The 24,802-nt window shown below is 39.9% G+C and overlaps 4 protein-coding genes across 5 annotated transcripts; 2 read left to right on the forward strand and 2 right to left on the reverse strand.

Moving 5' to 3' along the window:
- The first annotated feature begins 531 nt into the window (after positions 1-531).
- On the forward strand, positions 532-7,705 carry LOC136261511 (tafazzin-like). The gene is made up of 9 exons (XM_066055520.1): positions 532-703; positions 2,209-2,337; positions 2,838-2,880; positions 4,932-4,998; positions 5,626-5,725; positions 6,532-6,636; positions 6,686-6,735; positions 7,017-7,094; positions 7,538-7,705. The coding sequence occupies exons 1-9, from the start codon at positions 577-579 to the stop codon at positions 7,637-7,639; spliced, it is 801 nt and encodes a 266-aa protein (XP_065911592.1). The 5' UTR covers positions 532-576; the 3' UTR covers positions 7,640-7,705.
- A 310-nt stretch (positions 7,706-8,015) lies between these two features.
- LOC136262513 (zinc finger RNA-binding protein-like) lies at positions 8,016-20,759 on the reverse strand. Of its 2 annotated transcripts, XM_066056811.1 has the most exons (19): positions 20,601-20,759; positions 19,784-20,478; positions 19,570-19,731; positions 19,286-19,517; positions 19,192-19,233; positions 19,000-19,142; positions 18,815-18,946; positions 18,611-18,706; positions 18,492-18,560; positions 18,326-18,438; positions 18,244-18,281; positions 18,098-18,190; positions 12,037-12,095; positions 11,843-11,990; positions 10,105-10,184; positions 9,325-9,420; positions 9,153-9,267; positions 8,392-8,489; positions 8,016-8,339 (listed from the first exon to the last, which is right to left on the reverse strand). In XM_066056811.1, the coding sequence occupies exons 2-19, from the start codon at positions 20,468-20,470 to the stop codon at positions 8,196-8,198; spliced, it is 2,547 nt and encodes an 848-aa protein (XP_065912883.1). In that variant the 5' UTR covers positions 20,471-20,478; positions 20,601-20,759; the 3' UTR covers positions 8,016-8,195. The 2 variants fall into 2 exon arrangements, with proteins under 2 accessions (XP_065912883.1, XP_065912884.1); XM_066056812.1 differs by lacking the exons at positions 8,016-8,339; positions 8,392-8,489; positions 10,105-10,184.
- On the forward strand, positions 20,646-21,798 carry LOC136262515 (ribonuclease P protein subunit p14-like). Its single transcript, XM_066056814.1, has 5 exons — positions 20,646-20,750; positions 20,804-20,891; positions 20,946-21,031; positions 21,082-21,160; positions 21,590-21,798. The coding sequence occupies exons 1-5, from the start codon at positions 20,680-20,682 to the stop codon at positions 21,659-21,661; spliced, it is 396 nt and encodes a 131-aa protein (XP_065912886.1). The 5' UTR covers positions 20,646-20,679; the 3' UTR covers positions 21,662-21,798.
- Positions 21,799-22,282: 484 nt separating this feature from the next.
- Positions 22,283-24,797, reverse strand: LOC136262514 (proton-transporting V-type ATPase complex assembly regulator TMEM9-like). Its single transcript, XM_066056813.1, has 5 exons — positions 24,693-24,797; positions 24,519-24,625; positions 22,989-23,082; positions 22,592-22,714; positions 22,283-22,475 (listed from the first exon to the last, which is right to left on the reverse strand). Exons 1-5 carry the CDS (start codon positions 24,747-24,749, stop codon positions 22,389-22,391), a joined length of 468 nt encoding a protein of 155 aa, XP_065912885.1. The 5' UTR covers positions 24,750-24,797; the 3' UTR covers positions 22,283-22,388.
- Between the last annotated feature and the right edge of the window lie 5 nt (positions 24,798-24,802).

Genomic DNA, 24,802 nt, shown 5'->3' on the forward strand with positions numbered 1-24,802 from the left:
ATTATATACTCTAATAGAACACTCAATAGATAAACTGAAGCCAAATCAGTTTACCTTTCAGTGGATAACTTAATAAATTACATTCTTCTGTCGTGAAATCATCCAGAATTTTCTCCAGCACCTCTCAAGCATGTTAAGAGGAGCGTGAAAACATGGCAGTCAAATACAAAGGTATAATTATACATTATCTATGCTCTGCCCCTCATGTTTTCTGATTTCTGACCCAAGGTCTTCCATGTTGCACTTCAGCATCCATGTATACATATAGTTAGCTAGCTACTCACAAAATAAATGATGTGCTGTAAAGCAAGATCCTTTGACAGCACCCGCCCAATAGCCGCATAAATGTGGCCAGGCAAATGCAGAACGCCTATTGAAGTTCCATTCCCCCTGGCTTATTATCATAAGACACATGTGAGCGAGTCTGCTAGTAACTGCAATCCGGCACCAAGGGCACTTGTAATCTGGCGCCGTCCGCCCCTTCAGGTGGGCGGCGCCACTGAGACTAGGGCACTTACGACCATGGCAGCTTTTCGATTGTGGGTTTAATATTCGTGGTGACCTTTAATTAGCGTCATGGTTGGCAACACCCCGACAGACTGGCCTTACCCCTCGCTACTGTCATCTTTGAAGAAGCCGTCGTGGCGTATTCCCTCCAACATCATTTGTGGGGCTACATATCTGCTGTCGAAGACCTTCTTAAGTAAGAATGTAATGGTATAAATCGAGGTATATAAACAGATGATAGATACACCTATTATTAAAATAGTTTGTGTATGGTGTCGTAAAGTCTCAAGTACATGTATGTACGTTATTTTTGTGACGGAATAAAAGGAACCACTCTTGTTTGTTGAGTAGACTGCTTTCTGCTCACCAATCAGGATTTCGTTCTGGTCATTCCACACAGCAAATGGTTGAGAGCTATTGATTGATGTGAGCAAATATACTGGTGCTGTGTTTTTAGATCTTGCCAAGGCATTTGATACCATCAACCATGAAATCTTACGTTGTAAATTAAGCTATTACGGATTTCGAAGAACATCTTATGACTTGCTGGGTAGTTATATTTTAAATCAGCAGCAAAGAGTTTTGTTTAGCCGTGAACTATCTAACTGGAGTCATGTGTCAATTGGTATGCCCCAGGATGTATATTAGGCCCCTTTGCTTTTTCTTTGTATATTAATGACCTGCCTATTGTCATAAAACACTCACTTGGATTTTTATGCTGAATTGCACTGTAGCCATTTGGATTTGAGCATAGTAGAGTGAAGTTTTCAATTGAGTTTAAATGCTGTCAAATCCAATTCAATGTTCATAGGAAGTTGACAGAAAATTACAAATAAAGTTTCAGTTGGAGGTACTTTACTGGCTCAAGTAGATTCTGTTTGATACCTAGGAGCCCTATGCTGTCCTGGACCTTACACATCTCTAATATGGTCTCTAGAGTAAGATCTCGAATTGCCTCCATTCTTTGCTATGGGTCACTGCCACTAGTGGTACTCTGTGTACTTTATACTGCTTTTGTGATGCCTTTGTTTGACATTGTTTGGTGTCCTACTACGACTGAAAGAGTGCATTCCAAGTTCCTTAAGAAATTCCATCATCTATTACCTCCAGATCATCCTTTACTTTAACAGAGCATTAATGATACCATGCTGCTATTCAAGTTTTAAGTCCATACATAAATATTCTTCATCATATTTACAAGATATTTTTCGATACTCTAAAGACATGATTGGTCATGTTGACCGTAATACCAATTGTCTCTTCATTCCCAGGATGTCTACCAATTTTGGGAAAGGTCCTTTTATTATCGTTGTGTTCTGTGGAATCAACTGTTGTGGAGGCTACTACTCTTTTGTCATTCAAAAAATTGTATTGGAATTAAATATTAATTCTTTGTATTTGCTTTGTGTCTGTGTGTGCGTGTGCATGTTTATTTTTGGTGTTGTATCTATAGTTGTATTTGTGTTTTGTACTCTTCTTCTTTTGCTCACAGGGCTCCACTGAAAACCAGTGTTTGGTTACTGAGTGGACCCCCTGTTTAAAAATTAAACAATTACAATTATAAAACTGATTGAAACATTGAATTTGGTAGGCCTCTGGGTACACCTGGTACCTTATATGGGCCTACCAAATTCAATGTACCCTCTGTACTTACCCTACACTACTCAGTAATCAGCATGGGCTACTTTTACTTTGTTACAGAACTAGCAGTTAACATTCAACAGAAGAACACTGATCGTATTACTCATGCTATATACGACAGACCTAAGGGAACACCGCTGATAACAGTTAGTAACCATTCATCTTGTATTGATGATCCTTTACTATGGGGTAAGTGTGGGTGTGTGTGCGTGCGTGCGTGTGTGTGTGTGTGTGTGTGCTGCAAACCTTGTAATGAAACACCACTTGTTGGTAGTGTAGCTATTGGCTAATGGTAACACTCATGTGTGGCCACTGATAGTTGAAGGTACATACAGTATATATTGGTGTGGCAGAGACCAGGCAGAGTCAGGGCTCCCTTACAAGCTAGCCATATAGTGATTGGTGATATATACTATCCCAGCAACAGGGATACAACATCCATTCTTTATAGAGTGAATGACTTAGCTTCCTGACCAGGTACATGACCAGGTCCCCACTGTTGTGACTTGCCTATCCACCCTCTGGGAGTCCACTCACCAAAAGGAGGGGTTAATAAGCTTTCATTGATCCTCAGTCAGACAGTAAAGAAGATATGTCTTACCCTATGCATGTAGTTTTGGTTTGTAGTGTCAGTTTGTACTGCATGTGTTTACTGTGTCCTTAGTTATCATTTTGATACTATTTTAAAGGTATGGTGCCTATTAGAAGAAATTTTATAAACCACGTGAGATGGTAAGGACTTCATGTGCGTACATACAATCAAGAGTTGTTTTTATATATGATAGCATCCACTAATTCTATTCACAAACCACGCAATATATTATATTATGACAACACCATCCACAAATAATCAAATGTTTGTATGTATATAAGAAGGTCAGGGTATCAAGACACTCAATAGTGTGTCGTGCGGCCAAGTACAGCTAGTGCGGACTTTTGACAGACAAGTGTGTATTTTACAGGAACCAAGAAAACACTGTTTTCATGCATTTGTAGCTCAATAGTGCCTGAATGGAAATTAACCAGTTTTACTGTGGAAACTCCCTCACTTCCTATTCCAAATTTGAGTTGAATCCACCCAGCCACCACTGAGATATGTGCCTTCGAAGTTTAGAGCTGTGAAACTGGATAAAATATCATAACCGGTTACTGGGCAAATCATAACTGCTGGTTATCCGGTTAAATGAACTGAATGAAATTTTTAATGCTGGGCATAGTTTGTAAGCTACATGCACCTCAGAATGTATAGTGTAACTTATCAGATTGTACTTGTAGTGGCCAAATAGTAGGCAACAAGACAAAGCTAATCCTGTAACAAGTGGGGTATCAATTTAAAGAACGAAAAGAATGCCCAAACTGTACATTTTTTGAGTGAAAATATTAAAGATTGGTTATGCGGTTATGAGAAATAACTGAATTTCTAAAAATAACTGGTTGATAATCAGTTAATCGGTTAAGTTTCACAGCTCTATCAAAGTTCATCTTATTTTCTTCGTATTTTTCTTCTTAATCATCTTATACAAATTTTCTTTTCGCATACTTTAAGTGATTTGTTGTCATGCCTACAGGGTAATCCACTTGATGGAGCAACTTGAAAATTGGTCTGTACATGAAGTTACTATTGAGCGCAAACCTTTTATGGTTTGAAAGCACTGAGAGTATTAGCTAAGGAGATACTGTATAAAGCAAAACCAAAACTTGTGAAAAAAGCACAATCAAGATACTCTTATAGAACAGTCACTGAGCAGTAAAAAACTTCGGGAATAATTCTCAGGTTTCAAACCAGGGACCTCCATACCTACATACCCAAGCCCTTTACTACTGTGCCACTGCTGTCAGTTGCTCACCTCACTTGATTTCTAGTTTTCTACCTATAAATGAAAGTTCTGGTTTAGTACACTAGAATGATAACTCGTTGGAAATTCTATTTGTATTGAGATGCTCAAAAAAATATGTATGCTCTAATAGAATACTACAAAAATTCTGAAAATAGTGTGTCGTGCAGCCAAGTACAGCCGGTGCGGGCAGGAAACATACTCATTTTTTTTTTGTTTCAGAACCAGAAAATGCCATTTTCATGTATCTGTAGCTTGAACAATATAATTAACCATTTCTGCTGTGGAAGCTTCCTCAGGGTAGGGCATCTCCCCTTGAGTCAAATCTGCCCAGCTATCATTGGGATATACGCACCTTCTTATTTCAGTTTTTCGTAACACAGTCTTCGATGATTCCTGCTGTAGTAAAGGGGGAAAAGGTTAAAAGGAAGTATCAAGGCCATGGCTTTGGAACTTGCAATTACGAAAGGAAGTGATATCCATATCCACACAAAAACAGCCAAGCTGTGAAAGCAAAAAAAGGTATGGCCTTAAAAATCCTGAGAGAAAAAAGTTGTGGGATCAAAGGTGGCGATGGCTGCAATGATGTAAATTTAATAATGCAATAGCTGCAATGATTAAAATTTATTAGTATTAACATCATTGTAGCCATTTCTTGGTTACCACCTTTGATCCCACAACTTTTTTCACCCAGGCTTTTTAAGGCCACACCTTTTTTCACAGTGCTGTTTTTGTGTGGTTTGTTTCACAGCACTTAGAAGATTGTTTTATTGTGTGTATGTAATAGTGAGCTACCATTAAAGCAGGAAAGGAGTGGTTTTTTATTAAGCTCTTTCATCCAAGCAACTGCCTATATACACAATTACATTCTTCTTTTGCCAGAGTGTTGGCCATTTTTCCTAGTCTATGGTTGTTAGTTGTGTTGATATGTACTTTTCTTTCTTTCAGGATACCGGGTGCAAAGGAAATTTTATACAAAAACTTTTTGTTAAGTTATTTCTTCTCACGATCACAGGTACTGTAGCGTGTCTGTGCCTTTCTATTGTATTGTGTGTGTTTGTCTTGAACATATGCATATCATGTGGTCGGATATGTTCCAAAGTATTCAAAGCATAACATTCAGTGTAGCCTGGGTCATCACTGACCCAGCTAAGTTAAAGAAGAGCGATGCACTAAAGCCTAAATTTAGGGGGTTCTGTGTCATAGCAAAGATTTTTTTGTAAGGGCAATGTGTGGATGCAGACTATTAACCAAACAGTAATGCAGGCAAGTGTTATTTGTAGGTAATCTTATACACAAAAACTGTCATGGGACAACTTATACTGTACTAATGTGTGGTCACTGAAAAGTCCAGTAGTATAATGTAGATGATATGAAGACAGTTATTTTGTCTATACTTTCAAGGTGTGTGGTATCTAAACACTAGTACCCACACTCTGTATTTTCATCTTTAAAATGTACTCACCAACAGTGATCTATTTCAAAACATCTTGAAGAGATATGCTTCTATTGTAAAGTGCTAATATCAGGTTTTTTTGTATTCTCAAATATTCTTCATCAAAAGACAGGCCTATAATGACAAATACAACTTGAATAGTGTATATTGGCTTGCTTGAATTGTGTTTGTTTCTCTGTACTGCAGACCATCCCAGTGGTCAGAGGTGATGGGGTGTACCAGAAGGCAGTGGACTATTGTATAACTCACTTGAATGAAGGTGGATGGGTGCACTTTTTCCCTGAAGGTTTGTCCGTCTGTGCTTAGTAGGGGGTCTAGTGCTCCACTTCTTGGCAAGTGCTGAAATCAGGTTGTCCATAAGAAGGAAGTCTTAAAATTTGACTAAGTCCTTAAGCTTGCCAATGTGACAGAACTTTGGTACTGGTTATAGTAGCTGTAGCATGTACACGTTGAGCTAAGCCCTTCAAAACATTCAATAACTCATGGATGGAATTACACTAGTTCTTGAAATTTGGCTCATTTGTAGTACTGTTTGACCTGCTAAGAATGTTTTAAAGTTGCATGTATACACAATAATTTAAACTTTTCACCATGCATAAGCCATAAAGTGCATAGTCTGTTATGACCCTTTCCTGTAATGGAGCCAAACCACACGCATCTGTTCTTTACTGACACCACTAATCATCTGGTTGGCTGAAATGTTATTCCTCTTAGAACTTTTTGGCTGTTTTCTCAGGGCTCAGCTCACCTTGTACATCATAGGCGATTCTAAGGGGGGGCCCTGCTGAAAAATAGCTTTTTAAAAATCGTGGAGAAAAGTTGCAGTATAGATTGGCATTGTTATTTTTAGCATATTTCATGTTATCAGCATAAATTTTAGGCTGTTTTCAAGCCTTTAAATTGCAAAAATCCTGCAGACCCCCTTAAATTCTGCTTTATACTACAGTCAAACAACAATAGTTATGCTGTTCCCTAATTGGGTCCCCCCTGTAGGTCAGGTCTAGAATCACCACTGTTGTACAATACTATAGCCAGGGCTATATAGGCTGTATATGCAATTAGTTTCATAGTGAGTTTTGTGACCTGCTATAGGTAAAGTTAACCTCACCGACACTACAATGAGACTGAAGTGGGGAGTAGGACGTCTTATTGCTGACATGAGGAGAAATCCGATTGTTCTACCATTCTGGCACTCTGGTCAGTAATCCATCTTATAACTTGTATTGAATTGTAACTACTTTTGCAGGTATGGAATCTATTCTTCCTGACAAGACTTATGTTCCAAGACTATTCAAGGTAGAGTTATTGAAAGCATGGATTGAGGTGTAGATTGAATAAAAATTTTCCTCATTCCTCTTTCCCTCTGCTTATAAAGAACATCATCCTGTGTCCTGTTTTCCTCTTTCATACCATAAAGTGGTTATTTTTGGGACAGAAATTATTATAAGCAGCAAACCATTCAAGAATTGTTGTGGCACTAATAGTTTGAAGTTTGGAGATTTTTTCCTCCCAAAAATAGCCCTCTGTAAGGCCATTGACATGGCCATATTTAAGTCATGTGGTATCTCTTCATACAGAAAATCACAGTATTCGTTGGTGATCCTATTGACTTCTCTCAACTACTGGAAACACATCGCAAGCAAAAGAGCAATGCAGTGAGTTTTGGGATGAGATTGTCTTATATCCCATATAAGATTGTTGTACAGTATACTATTTTAAGACATCAATTTTGATGCCCGGCTAGTATGCTGTGAATTTACTGAACTACATGCCAACTGTGTTGATAGTATGTTCATGTTGAGCTGTTATCTCATAAGTTCAATAACTCCTGGATGGAGTAATGTAAGGGCTTGAGATTTGAGTGAACTGCTTAAAATATCGTGGAAGCTCTTAATTACATACAGCACTTCACAATTATTTCCTAAGGTGGGAACCATCCATATCTGTTCACAGTCAATAACAAGATGAAGTTGTGGCAAAAGTATGATTGTTTTCTCAGGTTATCAGCTCAACATAAACACATTCCATTGGCTACTATATACTCCCTGTTATTCTGAAACTGTGTCTTCCTGGTGTAATTGTGTTTGCTTGTCACAAGGTGGTAGTCAGGAAACAGATCACAGACATCATACAAGATCGATTTGCAGAACTGAAGCAGACAACTGAAGAGCTACATGCCAAGTGGATAGCTAGAACTTGACATCACACATCATCATCATCAATCGCATTTATTTATTATTTCATAAATAGGAGGTGGGGGCATTAACACTGTCAGTGAATAGGGTTAATTATATGAGAATTTAGCATTCAGCAGCATTAATGTTGATCAGGTTTCTTAATCTGGACTCAAAATATTGAATGGTGGAATATAGAACACAGAAAGAGGAAAACAGAGGTAGAGCAAGAGTACATAAAAATATTAATATTTTTATTATGTACTCTTGCTAACACTTTGCCTTGAAAAACAAAAAAAAACCTAATTCCCTTACATTTGAAGTTTTGAACTGAACAAAAGCACTACCAAGTGTAGGGTGCCACATGGATCACTGCTCAAGGTGTTTCAAACAGTTTCCAAGTTGTGTTACAGAATATTCACCTATTTATAATCATGTTCAATCACAGTGGTTACTACAATCTACATGCTTACATAATAATAGTTATTTAAATACAGTGTATATAGTGCCTAGTATATAATAAAAACTAAAACTGGCTATAGTTTCCAGCAATAAAAGCATCAGTCTGTTCATAGCAGTAGCTCATTCAGTCTTCATTACTTTAGCAGCTGGTGTGCCTTCATTACTTCCTGCAGGCCTCTTTGTAGGCGTGGCATCATCTTTTGCAAGGGGCTCAACACCCAGTACACTGTGTAGTTTCCCAAATGCAATTTGTCGTAGCATGTACTGTAACCATGACAACAATATGAATGCTAATGATGTCATAACAGTGGATCACCTGAGCTGTGTATGTGACAAGTTCCCGGTTTTCTACAGAGAGATAAGCAATGCTGTCTAATTGATCTCTCTCACAGGGGTCCAGTAGTCCATTGGAACCTGTACAAATTACACATTAGTAGAACAAAACATCCTAACAGAACATACACTTCACACACTGTATTTTCTAGTTAATAGCCAAGCTGCATGCTTGAAATAATGGTTGGACATCTGACTTTTGCACTTCTTAGGTCAGTGGCCTTGTGTGTACCCGTGTAGTTGTTAACCAGATTTGGGAGAGTTAGTCACTTTATTTATTGGCAGGTTAGGTTTATTGTGTACTATTATAAACAGTGATAGGCTGTTCATTTAGGGAACTTTTACATGTGTGGTGGCTTTAGTCAATTTTTTTGTGGTTACATAGTGAACAAAATAATGTTTAGTTAGTATGGTTTGTAAGTTATGAGCAATAGATTTGAGCCTCTACAAACTTGGAAGTGAGTGGTTAATTAATGCACCCACACACAGTTACCATATAGCCAGAAATTATTTGAGGGACAAACTTTTGCAAAACTGTGCAAAAAACGATTTCCACATTTTTATATGAAATTCTAGGAAACGTTAGCAAACATTTTAAACACTGTTTTTCTAAGGTAATAACTATATGAAAACCTCAAACTTGATTATATTTTCACAAGGCTATCATCATTGCTCACAAAATTCACAAAAGCTTTGTCCCTCAAAATCTCTACAGTAATTTCTCTGACAAACTACACTACATACCAGGTAGGAACATTCCAGATGAAATACACTCAATGAGACGACGCAACACATCACCCGGCTTAGAAAAATCTGGATTAGCACTAGCTATACACTTCTGAACAACTAACTCTTGTACCTAACAAAAACAACAACAGTTACACAATATAAACACACACTTCACAGTGCTACTTACCCAAGAGGACAGCTGATCATAACCAGGATATCGACTGCACATGTCCTTAAACACCCTCAACACTATCACACAAGATGGTAGAGAGTGTGCCATTGACTATAGAAGGAAAACATACACTACAATAATTAATATGTCACAGACATGCACAATAACATATCCTACCCACAGGTTAGCTACAAAGTTAAGGTCAAAACCACAACAGATTCTGCTAACAGCTGACACTGTTCATGCCTACTTCATACCCAACATGTGATAAAAGCTACATCAAAGCAAATCAGTCTCCAGACTGCAAAGTACTGGGGTATAAGCCATAGTTGTGAACGGAGTATACTAAAGCCACTCTCCCACATACATTAGCAATTCTAACAACCCTATGTACTGTACTTATAACATACCACTACAGCTTAAAACAACATATTAATGTACACACGACAGTTGACTGCACTACACACACATGACGAACATATACACAGGGTTACCAGATCAGTTTTGCATAATAACAATATTAACTTCTTATTGTGCAAACTGACATGCACAGCAGCAGTGGCAGCAGCAAACTGTGCAGCACATAATAACACACTGTTCAGTGTTATTATTCAACAGCAGCTGACTGTCTCTCTGCCAGTTTTGCAACGACACAGATGGTCAGTTCTTCTGCAAACTGGCAGCTAGTTAGACAGCAGCCGGAGTTGTTAACAGGTTTGCAATAGTGCTCTCTGTCTCTCATGGTCTCTTGTCACTAATAAGGTGTATATATTAGTAGTAGCGTCTGTTGCAAACCTGAAACCATTTGGTTCGTCGGAGAGCTGCCAAGGCAGCTAAACAGCTAGGCCTATCCAATACACCAGCTTGACGTTCCGCTGTAACGGTAACAATATCACATTCAACTGGTCTCCAACCCAACCCTCCCCCAATATACAATCATTGCACGTGTAAATGGTGTATTTGGTGATTATTGTAATTCAGCAGCTTTTTTTTTGGTGATTTTCAAAACACTAAAAATTAGCAAATAGTTTTACAAATGACTATGCTACCAAATTATATCATCAAATACACTATTAGCACAGCATACGATAGCCACTTGATTCCTAAGTGTCGCAAATTTTTAAGTTCACCTCACATATGCATACACCCTACCATAAACACTACATAGATCCCCATACATATACATATATAGCAGGAGAACTTGACTAAAATATATTGCTATATTTTGCCTGTCCGTGATATTTGTATACCTTCATATAAATATTATGAACTCTTGGTCTGGATACATACAGTCTGACTTTCAACAAATAAATCAGCAATTTATTAATGAACAATTTTCTATGGAGGTGGTAAAGTAGCCAACTTAAAAGTCTTCTGCTATATATTGCCAGAGGAGGTTGGACGCGCTCTATAGTATGTACACATTCACCTGGATCCTTTAAAATGTTTAATAACTCACGAATGCAATTACACACGATTTAGAAATTTGGCTCATTTGTAGCACTGCTTGACCTGCTAAAAATATTTCAAAATCTTTTCATTCAAATATCTGACACAATATTTACAGCCAATCAAAATTGTCACCATGCATTTCATATGTGGAAGCCACAAAAGTACAGTGTCCATTACAGCCCTTTCCTGAACTTGCAATGGAGCCAAAATGGGCGTGTCTATTGTTGACACCTTTGCTGTCACCACTTATCATCTGGTTGGCTGAAATGTTAACTCTCTTGAGAAAAACGCACTTTTAATTTTTAGCTGTTTTTCAGGATCCAGCTCAACTTGCACATACTATAAGCGCTACCTACATATATCACTTTTAATGGCATTTTAATTGCATTGTTTTACTTGGTATTTCACGTAACCCTCAATAGTCACAATTCAAAACTGAAAAACGAAGGGGTTCACTGGGATTCATTAGATATTCAGAAAATACTTAACGTAAGCTTCAAGGCAATGTACTTTGTTTCGTAAAAATGGCTTGAATTCTGGATAAATTGATAAGCCGTGGTTTGGTGTATAAAACTTCACACCAGACTTGTGGAACAATGAACAATGATGATCCATGGAACGAACTGCTCACGAGATCGGCTTATTACCCTCCCCAACAAAACGACATTTGCGTAATTTATTTAGTGGCACTTAGAGCATGTCCAACCTCCTCTGACATATTTTATTACAATAACTCGTACCACTGTAACTTACTCCCTTTGAAAACCACTACATGAGCATTGAAAATTAGGGCCAAACAAACTCAGATACTTGCTAGCAATTTTTGGTACATTTATTGTTTACAAAACAAGAAGCCTGGCATTAAAATAGTAGCTTTGTGTCATGGTGCACAAACCCAAAAGTTTTAAATTGGTTTCTCTGAAGGATTCAAGAAGAATATAAATTTCTTTATTACGGCACTGCATCAGTTGATAGGGAGTGAGTTACTGTGAGCTGCAAACCTCCAAACGAAGTTATCTTAACACCTCTCTATATGACCAACTTGAAAACATTCCCCCAAGATCAATGATCTAGTGCATACCTTCCATGGCTGTTTCATCAACCTGTTCCCTCATCTCAGTACATGTTAGGGTAGCAAGAACAGTTAGTGGTGATGGATAGTTAGCAGTGATCAGCAATGCCGACTGACTAATGTGTTTTGCTACCGTGTAAGATGCGCTCTCTGAAGACTGAAACACATCATTATTACAATGTGTACACGCTTGTGTATTTTACCAATAGTCTCTCTGGTAGAAGACTGGCTATCTTATCAAGGAGGGCTTCAGTGGGTTTGTCTATTGTATGAAAACATGTCATTGTAAACCATTTAATTCATTAATTACAGGCCAAGTACAAAGAATTAGCATAATTTACATGTCAGGTGATGACCACCCTTACTTCAGCACTTTTTATCCTACTTAGAAAATTTACATAATATTGCTAGAACATCCATACTACAATCAATGAACTGATTCTTTATAATTATATGTTTAGTGTCATTCTTTTTTTATTTGTTTTGTGTTGTCACTTAATTGTCTCTGTAATGTAAATCTCTTTTTGTTACTCCAACAAGGAGGGACAGCTTTGCCAATTACTGAGAAGTTAAATTAATAATCAATCAGATTAATTTCTTCTTAAGCTTGTTTGTCCTACAATGTTAGTGATCTCTTATACACCACATCAAGGGAAGAATGGTGTGAATAACTGTTTGACAGTACATGCCCAATAGTAAATACTGGCTAGCAAAGTGTTAGTTCTCTATTATTCACTTGCCCATTACACAGCCCTGCACAATACATAAAGCAGTATATTAAGGAGAACTGCTGCTTTATTTTTACCAGAAAAAACAATCAATAAAGCCATGCACTACCCACAAATTGGCACTACAAGTGGAAAGAGCAGGGTGTTTGTGATACATGCATTGTACCTCACACCCAACTGCACTTGTGTCAAAGCAAATGGCCAAAGATCAAAATAGTTGTTAATGAGTTACACCCAAGAGCTAACTGTAGAAAATTTGCAGTAGCATCACACAACCCCAAACAATTCTGTGACCCATCAGAGGTGTTATGGGTCATTCTTAATTACATTTCGGAAGGCTCAGTCTCATATCAACATGTATTTGGCACAAATACAAGGTTATGACAGCTATTTTGAAGATACACATGAGTTAAATGACGTAAAATGACAGTTCAGGTATAAAACCAACACACGGTCGTCTCTCATTGGCTATTTTTATTTGGCTGTGACAGCGAACACGTGTTACGACTTATTCAAGGAGATGGACGAAGAACTCAAACTGTAAAATCCTTGGCCGAAAGCGTCAAGGCTATGCAAGCCGAGATGTCGACACTAAAAAGCGAGTGACAACAGTAACTCGCTCGCCGGTTCGCATCACAGCGACCTCGTATCCGGCATTCCCTGCTGCAAAGAGGAGAAAGACCATTTCAGGAGATGACATCAAGCCGATTACTGATGACGAGGCGGAGGATGAAGAAGATGAAAATGGCGAACCGGAAACCCAGCAGAGTTTATACAAACTGTCAGAGGAGGCCGGGGCTTTCACTGAGACGGCATTTGTGTCGAAGCTGGACAACACTACCAGGAAGTCCCGTGCTACCAAGTTTGGCTTACCAGAGTCTCGCTGGCTGAGATGCCCAAAGTTAGATCCGGTTGTTGCCAGTACTGTTCCAGCAGGAACTCGACGTGCAGACTACGCCGCCAGCAGTTTTGGCTCAATGCTGTAAATCCCTTGGTGTACGTCCTGGAGTCAGCGGAGATGAAATTACCCACTGAGGCTATTGCAGCAATACAGACTTCATTACAGCTGATAGGCAACGCAAATCAGCACAACTCTATTGCCCGCAGGAATGCAGTGCTTACCCAACTGAATCCTCAGTTGAAGCAACTGTTGGGGGACGCTGACTATAAGGATGCTCCTCCCATGTTATTTGGAGACAATTTTGGCTCCCTGGCCAAGGAGCGACTCAAAGCAGCAGCGGCACTAACCAAGACCCTTGGTACCGACAAGAATCGGCAGGGTTTTCACAAGAGCCACCCCCAAAAATATCGAAGCCACAGGGGCGGTGGACATTACAGCAGCAATTACAGCAAACAGAAGGGCTGGCAATCGCTGGGAAACAAGACCAATCCCAAGCACCAGTAGTCAAGGAAATGACTATGTATAAACAATCGTGTGCACGATCTTACATCTTGTACTGTAAACAATTCATTAAATGCTGTAACCAGTACTTAGGTAAAGGGTCAAGCGCATTATGTACAGGCTCTCATCAACACCATGAACCTGTCAATAGATAGCTCAAAATTGGCTGGGCGTGTAGCAAACTTCCTTCAAAACTGGAAAGTGCTTACTAGAGACCACTGGGTACTTCAAACCGTGGGTGGGTACCAGCTAGATCTCACATCCACCCCACATCAATTTCGGGTACCACCCGCGATAAAGACATCAGAAGAGAACGCAGCATTAGTGACACTAGAAGTCACAGAACTGCTGACGAAGGGTGCAATAGTGGAGACCAATCTATCAGTAGACAGCTTTGTCTCCCAGATTTTCCTGGTGGAAAAGAAGGATGGAAGGCAGAGACCTGTAATAAACCTGAAGGGTCTCAACCAATTTGTCAGGGCAGAACACTTCAAGATGGAGGGCCTACATATCCTTCCAGAGCTTCTGCAAGCAGGGGACTGGATGGCAAAAATGGATCTGAAGGATGCATACCTTCAGATACCCATTCATCCAACACACCAGCCTCTCCTGACATTCCAGTGGAGGGACAAGTACTACAAGTTCACCTGCCTGCGCTTTGGCCTCTCGGCAGCACCAAGGGTATTTACCAAGGCCCTGAAGCCAGTGGTGGGCTTCTTAAGGCAAGTAGGCTGTCGATTGATTATCTACCTGGATGATCTACTGATATTACATCAGGACAGGGATCAACTCCACCAATTAGTAAAACTGACTTGCCAACTCTTTGAGAGTCTGGGCCTGACAGTAAACCACAAGAAATCTCTTCTGACACTCACACAGAACCTAGTGTTCCTAGGGTTCAACATCAATTCTCAATCAATGGAACTATCACTTCCCCAGGAGAAACTGAGGAAAATCCAACAGGATGCCAGACGAAATTCGGTAGGTAGCACAGTTTGTAGGGAAAGCCACAGCAACCCTGAGGGCTCTACCAATAGCACCTCTACATTACAGAGCACTACAGAGGTTAATGAATTCAGTGACTCCACCCCACCAACAACAGAGAGGTTCGATGCAGTAGTACAGCTGGACTCAACCAGCAGAGCAGATTTGAATTGGTGGACTATGCTGGACAAGAAAACAATTTCAACTCCAGTAAATACACCGATGCCATCACAGGCAATAGACTCAGATGGATCCAAGAAGGGGTGGGGTGCAATACTGAACAGCCAGACTCGCACAGGGGACTCTGGTCCCCACAGGGGGCATCCCATCACATCAACTACTTGGAACTTCTAGCAGCCTTTCTAGCAATGAAAGTATTTGGAAAGACTTGGCAAGGTATAACAGTCCTACTCCGCTCAGACAACGTAACAGCGGTGACTTGCATCAATCAGAAGGGGGGGGGACAACCTCCAGCCAGCTATGTCACCTAGCCATCTCAATGTGGATGTGGTGCATAGAAAAGAACATCACCCTGGTTTCAGAACACCTGCCAGGTCACCTCAACGTGATTGCGGACCAGGAATCACATTCCATGAGGGATCGCTGCGATTGGATGCTCAACCCCAAAGTATTCCAGACCATTCAGGATGCAATGGGTCCCCTGGAGGTGGATTTGTTTGCAACCAGACTGACGAAACAGCTCCCAAGGTTAGACCAGACCCAGAGGCAGTGGCCACAGATGCATTTCTACAGGATTGGTCACAGCTTCGGGGATTTGCCAATCCACCTTGGTGCCTGATCTACCGGTGTCTCACCAAAGTCAAAGTTCAATCAGCACGGATGGTACTAATAACACCTTTCTGGAAGACCCAGTCCTGGTTCCCCGTGGTACTGGAGATGCTGGAGGATTATCCCAGGGCGCTACCAACCCAGTCAGACCTGGTTGTGATGCCAACTGGACAAGAATTTCTAATGCGAGAAGGAGTTCCACCACTGATCGCCTGGCCCATCTCAGGGAATCCTATTCATCACAAGGACTTTCTGATGAGGCATCAAAGCTCATGCTCTCTTCATGGAGAGATAAAACTAACTCCAATTATGGATCATCCTTTACTAAGTGGGCTAATTGGTGTCAGCAACGGAAGAGATCCCCATACTGGACCTATAGCAGATGTGGCAAATTTTCTGTCATCTCTCTTCTCTCAAGGTTATCAATATCAATCCTTAAATTGTTATAGGTCAGCAATTTCATCTGTACATGACCCAGTTGATGGGGTCAGTGTGGGGTCACATCCTACCATTACTAGGTTGATGAAAAGTGCACTTAATACCAGACCCCCTCTTCGTAGGTATTCAGCATTTTGGGATGTCGGTACAGTGATCACTTACCTTAAAGCTTTGGGAGAGAATGGCAACCTAAGTCTTAGACAGCTAACCCTTAAGACTACAATGCTTCTTGCATTGACTGGGCCTTCATGTTCTGCTGATCTCCCCAGCTTAGACATCCAATGGAGATCATACCAATCAGAAGGGGTAACCTTTAGACCAATTCATCTACCAAAACAAAGCAGGTCATCTAAACAGAGGAATGACTTCTTTTTCCGGGCCTTTAAAGAAGACCCTAGAGTGTGTCCAGTAGAGACTCTAAAGGCTTATGAAGATCGTACTAAAGAATTTAGGCAGTTTAAATCTTCTACTCCTAAGACAAAGTTATTTCTTTCCTGGATCAGAGAACACAACCCAGTAACATCATGCTCTATTGCTAGATGGCTGAAGATGGTTATGATTGAGGCTGGAATTGACACCACCATATAAAAGCACACTCTGTATGAGGGGCAGCTTGCTCTAAAGCAGCTGGAACAGGTGTCACAACAAAGCAAATACTGGATGCTGCAGACTGGTCCTCAGAGGGTACCTTTCAGCAGTTCTATCATAGGAGACTGGAGATTGAAGACAAAACATCCTTTGGTAGGCATATTTTGTCCTTCTAACAATACATGTTGATATTAGACTGAGCATTCCGAAACGTAATTCGTAAATGGTTCAGGACACGAAGTGCTTGCACGCTATTTATAATTACATGAGGAAGGTAAAGTTGAAATATCAACATGTCCCACCCCCCTCTCCCTAGCTTGTTTCCTGCTTTAATGTTTAGTATTTTTCTTTGTTGCTGTCTTTACACATATAGGTTTCCGACACTTGGGTACCACCAGCTCAATACTGATTAGGGAAAGAAGCTGCAGATTTTAAAGACCATTTCTACAAAAAAGCCAATGAGAGACGACCGCGTACTGGTTTTATACCTGAACTGTCATTTATTATTATTGTTTACTGAGCAGTCAGCCCTGCTGGTGTGCTCAGGAATCACATAAACACAAACACATTAGGTACAATAATATGATTGGAGTCTAGTCATAAATAGATCGGTATCTGTAATTTCAATTGTATCAGTTGGTAGTACGTTCCAGTCATTTATTGTTCTTGATAAATAGCTGTTTTGGTATGCCGTGGTGGATGAGGTAGGTAAGATATAGTGAAGATGGTGGTATTGTCTTGTTGGTCGTGTTTTTGGTAAGTAATAATGAGGAATTTGGAGCGATAACTGTTGGTAGTGTATCTTGTGCAATATTTGTAACCTAGATAATTTCCGACGAACTTGTAATGTAGGCCATTTTAGCTGATTCAACATTGAAGAAACTGAACTGAATCTGCCATGGTCATTCAACACCCAGCGTGCTGCTCTTTAACTCATGTGTATCTTCAAAATTCCTGTCATAACCTTGTATTTGTGCCAAATACATGTTGATATTTCAACTTTACCTTCCTCATGTAATTATAAATAGCATGCAGGCACTTCGTGCCCTGAGCCATTTACGAAATATATCTAACAAATACCAATTGCAAGTAGTGAAGAAGTGAGGTTGGCTGTCAATGTGTATTTTGATTTTTTGGCAGGAGAGTGCAACCCCCACAAAATAGGACACCCTGAAATATGAACACATTGATAATTAGGATGCTTGTTCAGTACATCCCTGGACCCTTGTCGATAGTACACATTTAGTCAGGACAACTTCTTGATATGGACATCTCAGTGTAAGTACCAATAGCACAGTTCTATAATACACCAGGTGATAACTAGTATATACATACTTTTCATCATTAGAACTACTTCCATTTGACGCTCCCCACGTAACATAAGTCCTCGGGCCAGTGCTCCTACCCGCATTACTCCCATCAGTTCCCCTGGCAAGCAGAGATCACATCACAACACCAAACAAATGGTATCTTCTACTTACTCATTTTTTCATCTTTCTTCACGGGCATGTCTGCACACCTGTAGAAACCATGATGACAGTACAACAAAATGGTCAACCATACTTATCTTTCCCTTCCTTGGCAGCTACTTGGGCACAACTTTCCTCTAACAAAACGTCAGATATCTGCTTTAAAGCCTTCTCAATTTCTCCCATAACTGCCTGCACTTCTTTGAGCTAAAAAATATATAACAAAATTAATAACAAAATTCTATATAATGCTCACCAACCTCTTCATCAGTAGGGTATACCATGGAGTGTTTGTTCAATACCAGCTTGTCATCTTGAGGGCTACCACCCTGTAATGTATATGCTTTACGACACATCAATCTTCAAATGTACCTCCTACCTTTCTGAAACGCCTGCGAGGTGCCATCATTGGGTTGTGAAAACCACCACCTCTTTTGTAGAAGCCTGGACCAGTCGGGTAGAAGCCGGGGGATGGCTATATATAAATAGGATAGGACAGACGTAGCCACATGATTAAACTATGCCCAACATTCATCCAAGACATCACTGCTAAAATATACAAGATTAACATAATATCACTTACATGACCCATTTCTTGCTGCATTCTCTCAGCCTTGAACGATTTCCTTCTTTCCTGCTCCTTCTTACGTTTCTTCTCCATTTGTTGTTTCATCTGTTTAGTTGGCTCCACTTTCAAATCTGGCTGGTAAGTTTTCTAAAACAAAACAAGAGGTACAACATAAGAACCCTACTATAAATCATTATTACTTTATAATTGAGTCGATGTCGACGTCCTTTACAGTGTAACACTTTGGCAAACTCATCATTGAAGTAGCAGTCACACATTTCACACTTAAACTTTGCATGTGGGTACTTGGCATCTTTGAACACTGCAACCACCAATTGTAATCCTGTCAATTGTCATGTAATGACTGTCTTGAATATTACGCGATCACTTACCAACTGGCTCTACATCGGGTTCACCACCGGAATTATCTTTTGCTAACAGAGACCAAAGACAATATAATAGTGCAACAAACACCTCTCCACCCACTTGATGTGTCACTGGCTGTGCTACTCTGACCAGCAGAGGCTGGCGGGTACACAGTAGGCACAGCAGAGTTATCATTTTGGCCACCCATGGATAACTTTTTGCCGCCAACAAATGTAATACGTGCTGGAGGTGCTGGGGGAACTGTCACTGTCTCTGGCTGAGTTGATTTAGGGGTTGTGACTTGGTAAGTTGGTGGCACGGGTTTACCAAGTTTCTGATGTAACTTGGCCACCTATAGAATAAATTTAAAATACTAAACAGTACCAAATTGTGACAAAACCGACCTTCTGATGTTTAGCACCTCTGAAATGAGCTTCAATAGCATCCTTACTAGTGCACACCACGTCACAAAGATCACATCTGTAAGTGGTTACATTAGAAGGAGTAGGACTAGGACCAGCAGCTTTCTTCTTGTGAGCTTTTCCCTCCAAATGTGTCTTGTATGTCTATAAACAATACTCAAGTTACAATATACTCTACTGCTACTTGACAACTCACCATAGTGCTTACACAACTGATCTTACAAATCTCACAATAATAAGTTTGTTGGTTGCCACCCTGGTTAGCCTTCCACCAGTTCCCCTTCTTTCCTCCTGCACCACCACCAGGCTGTGCTTGTTTCTTGATGTAATCCTGGATCACCTGAGCTTGTTGAGGTGTGTACTGCTGTGGTGTTTGTGGATACGGTGACTGTTGAGTTAACGTGGTGCCACCTTGTGGCTTTGCTTGCTGCTGCTGCTGTTTCTGGAAGTAGTTATTGCCTGATACAGAAAACGGGTTGTTGGTGGTATAAGATTGATTGGTAGCAGGGTAGGCTACAGCCGAAGCAGTCACAGTGTTAGTTGTGGTAATATATGGTGACTGGTTCTTTGCGTTCGTTTGTGCCTGTTGGTAAGATGCAGCTTGATATCCCGCAGCTGCTGGTTTCTGCTGTTGGGCAGTATATCCAACTTGCTGCTGTTGTTGCTGTCCAGCACGTTGTTGCGTATATTGTTGTTGTTGCTGCTGCTGCTGTTGTTGTCCGTATCCTACGCCATACTGCTGTTGTGGCGATTGCTGCTGCACCGCCGCTTGTTGTTGCTGGGCGGGCTGTTGAGTGCGGTAATTGTAGTTCGTTCCTCCCGCAGTGTTTCCAGCAGTATTATAACCATACCCATAGTTGTACATGTAAGGATTGGTGGCCATGAGTGTTTCTATAATAAGACAGTAAATTCGACATTCTAATTAACGCACGCCTTTGCTTAAAAACGTGTCCTTTAGGATTCGTGTGTCAAAATATATTATATACATATCTAAAACACAAAAATAATCTCACCGATTCACCGGAAACTGGGCCTTTGCAAATTTTACAACCGCTGCTGCACACCCTCGTGGTCCAACTTACTACTCAACGCATGCGCAGACAAAATATTAGCAATGGCGTTGGAGAATCGTTGATGGAGTTTTACTTTCTCAGAATTTCACTGTGAGCTGCTGTTCTTGATGCATGTATTCGCTGTGACTTTGCACGCAATATAGGAAATTTCAACGAACACCAGAACTCTCTGTAACTGAAGCACTTTTGAAGAGCATCGTTCTACAAGCTCTTCGTGATTTGCACGGAGAGGTACGCATGTCAGCGCTATTTGCTTGATATATCTCGTGTACTGTTATGTTGTAGTATGGTGCATCAATTGCAGTGGAAGTATTAGAATACAAGGAGGTAACAAACCAGTCTTACTCGTTTGTCATCAAGATATTAGAATGGTGAAGGGCAGCTTAACATGGTGTTGTTATTAGTATTGCTGTTATTATAGTGACTTGGTCAAAGTATGGAGTGGTTTAACACTACTAGGTACCTATAATGGGGTGTCCACAATGTTCTCAGTTGAGAAGGTATGTTGTTGACATTTTTGTATCAGTGACGTATGATTCTTTGTTGTTCAATTTCATTCTGTTTGTGTAATGTTCCACCAGTACCATCATATACTAGATGTATTCCCTTGGAGCCACCTATGCACTTTGGTAGCACCCAAACTCATTATCATACAAGGGTTAAGCCATTTTTTGTGTCTCCATATTGATACAATTTTACCTTCTCGCAGCGGTTCTAGATATAAAGCATCCCATTGGTGGAACAGTGTACCAACTTCCCTCTTAACAGATGCCATTTAATAGTTTTTGTAATCATTATTTTGTGTATGTATTGTCTTGTTTATAACAGTAGTATTTGTTTTTGTAGTTGTATGTATGTATTGTAACATCTCCTGCAAGGAAGAACGGCTTTAGCCGATTGTGTGGAGTTAAAAATATCTATCTATCTAGGTATCAAGATGTCTGAAAGACAGCAATGATGATGGTGTCAATGGAGTGATACAACAATTATTCCAGAAATAGTAGACATTGACAAGGATAGATGGTCATGTATACAATATATAGTTGTCGCTACTTTGGCTGTGTGTTGTGGAAAATTAAACAGTTGTATCAGGAGCTTGTAAGTGCCTTCAGTACTTATAAGCTCTGATTGTATTCAATCATGTTTCTCTAATAAATAATGGATATGTGGTGCAGATTGCAGAGCTGGGGTGTGGCTCCTACAAGAAATCCTTTACATAGCTTTTAATTGGTCTAGCCTAAACGCATCTTTGCTTGGCCTGGTGAAGTGATATTTTCCTCTTAAAGACTATATTATACTGAAGTCGTCAATGTTCAGGTTTACCCTAATTCTGTGTGCCACCTTGGGACAATCAATGGTGTGTTGATAATCAAAATTTTCAGGTCAGGGATAATATGGAACATGTTCTATTATATGCAACCTGTGTGCAGAGCTGGTTGTGTGCCAGACCCTTGCAAATAGAAACTTGGTGTTCTCAAGACCCATGCACAGACTACCCCACCTGACAAAGATATTTAAGTTGTAAACTGATTTGATAGTGGTCAAATCCACCCAGCGGGACTGGACTTGAACTGCGGATCATTTTCACATTATAGGTTCCATACGCCTATCATATAAGCAAGTTATGAATTCAATATTATTTTTGTGCAAATTACAATTTGCTACATCACACGATAAAGTAAAAATCATTTGCATGATGTGTATGCTTGTTGAATTAATGCACGGACATCATCTATATCTTTCCCGTTGCTCTTGTACCCTCCGTTGGAATCGTCGCTGAAATCTTTTTAACCGTGCCTCAAATGATGGAGAATTCTACACAAAATAGAGACCCACTAATATGGTAATGGTAAAAGGAGAAAATCTTGACAACTGTCTTGGTTTCAGATGGGAAAACTCATACATTAAAAATCATCTCATCACGAACTCACCTCATCAGAGTGTCCATTGTTAACCTCAGAATTTCTGATCCATTTCACATATATTATGGGATAGATGATAAAGGCGTAGATAGTCATTAGGAAAATAACAGCCAACAAACCATAGACCACCATCTACAATAATAATATATCGTATCATGTTCCTGTAAGTATGCTTCAGGGAATGCAAAAGTCACTAATGAAATGATTAAATTTTACAGTTTCATGTCCACTGTACTGGAAATTTGGAATATGCATAGCTATCACAACAAGCTATACAGGTTTGCCTAACACATACTTAAAGGTCACACTATGGTGGATTTTTTGATCCACCTGCACACTGATACATGTTGTGTATTATTATAGTGTGTGTTTAAAATGTTACAGCTACATAACATGTTTCCCTTGCCTTTATGAGGACGGTATTTCTTGATTCATATTGACAATCACACTGTAAGCAAACCTTCTCATTGGCAATGTCAGCAAGAATGGTCAGACATTTGCTACACAACAGAATAATACAATACAGTGAATGGAGAAAGTGGGTGACAATCATTCATTTGAGAAAATTTTATTTCGTGAAGTGGTTCAGATAACAAAGTCAGCTTACATGAATATTTCTAGATTGATAGCAAAACATACTTACCAACACTAAACATTGGCACTGGTCTACACAGAAATACACCAGTGATAAACTTAGCTAAAGCCATTCTTCCATTTCAATTTAAACTACCAACAAAAACAGCTAAAGGGACCTTAAGCGGTATTACTCTCGTAATTAGGATTTGTGCAATAAAGTCAATATGTCTACCCAAGGGGTGCGAATCCATCACCACCCAAAGTAGTGGCATTAGTAATGGTAATTACAACCTCTACATACATCCATTAGGAAAACAATAGGGGGAAAAGTTACAAATGCCCCCACTTCTGCCCAACCCTGGGCATAACATTCAAGGGGTGGTCACTAGCAATAGTCTTGTAGAACCATCTGTGACAGGCAATCAAAATCAAGTACAAGTTAGTTTGTATTGAATCAAGCAATTTAAGTATTTCTCAAGAGGTAATCAAGCACCTTAGTAAACTAACTTGTTAGCATTTACAAAGATTAATACTAATGTGTCAAGTGATGTGTGGGGCAGGGAAAGAAGAGGGTCTGGTGAACACAGTATAGCATCATTGTTGGCCTATCCCGAAATTGTGGGGATTGTACTGCATAGTTTCCAGATTGTTTGTGGGTGTGAATGACATTTTTTGCTAATCGTTGTCACAGTGTCATTTGTGTTCTGTTGGCATAGATATAGTGTGATCTGCTGATCTTTGCATCATTTGCGTTCTATTACCTAAGCTACTATCTATGGTAACAAAAGAACACATATGATGCAAACACGTCATTCGCACCTACAAACAATCCGGAAGCTGTGCAGTAGAATCCCCACAATCTTAAAGAAAAGGGTCTTTACGCGAGACTAGTCTCACGTGGCCAGACCACTTTTTCCATGTATTGGGTGAGGAAAAAGGGTCTGGTGCAACTCCAATAGCTGTTTACGTCTGAGCCGTCCCCAGACTCTGGGGATGTTAATTGAATAACATTGGCCACAAAGGAGGCGCCAAGATGTCAGTAAAGCAATGAAATATCTGTACACTCCTGGTCCAGTTGTGAGTCTTGTAACATGATGAGGATGTACTTTCAAGGCACCATAAGAGACATCGGAGAAAATTAAGATTCATTTAAAGGATAAACAGATTGAAGCAATCTCGAGTTTACTTACTGATGTCATTGGCGCCTCCTTTGCAGCCAATAAAATTCAATTAGTGTCCCCAAATGAGGCAGCTCAGAAGTAAACAGCTATTGTAGTTGCACCTTCCCCACCCAATACACGGAAAAAAACGGTCTGGCCACGCGAGACTATGACATTGATTGGTGTATGTTATAGTCTACCATTCATCAGCATCCTTCACTTCTCTCTGAAACACTGTTTGGTTATCTGTGACCCCTTCTAGTTCGTGTGGACACACACACCGACACCGTCGCTCAAATCCAGAACACTAGTACAAAAATATTATCAGATGTTATAGTTCTAGACTACTTGTTACGCACACATTTACAATATACCTCACAATGGGAGAAAAGTGAAAGAAGGAGCAACACAAACGGAATAAGAAACGTCATCCTCCAAGTAGGGATGTGCACTAATTAGACAATTATATAAATATTGTGATTGT

Source organism: Dysidea avara, chromosome 7, assembly GCF_963678975.1.
Source record: "Dysidea avara chromosome 7, odDysAvar1.4, whole genome shotgun sequence".
Lineage (NCBI taxonomy): Eukaryota > Metazoa > Porifera > Demospongiae > Dictyoceratida > Dysideidae > Dysidea > Dysidea avara.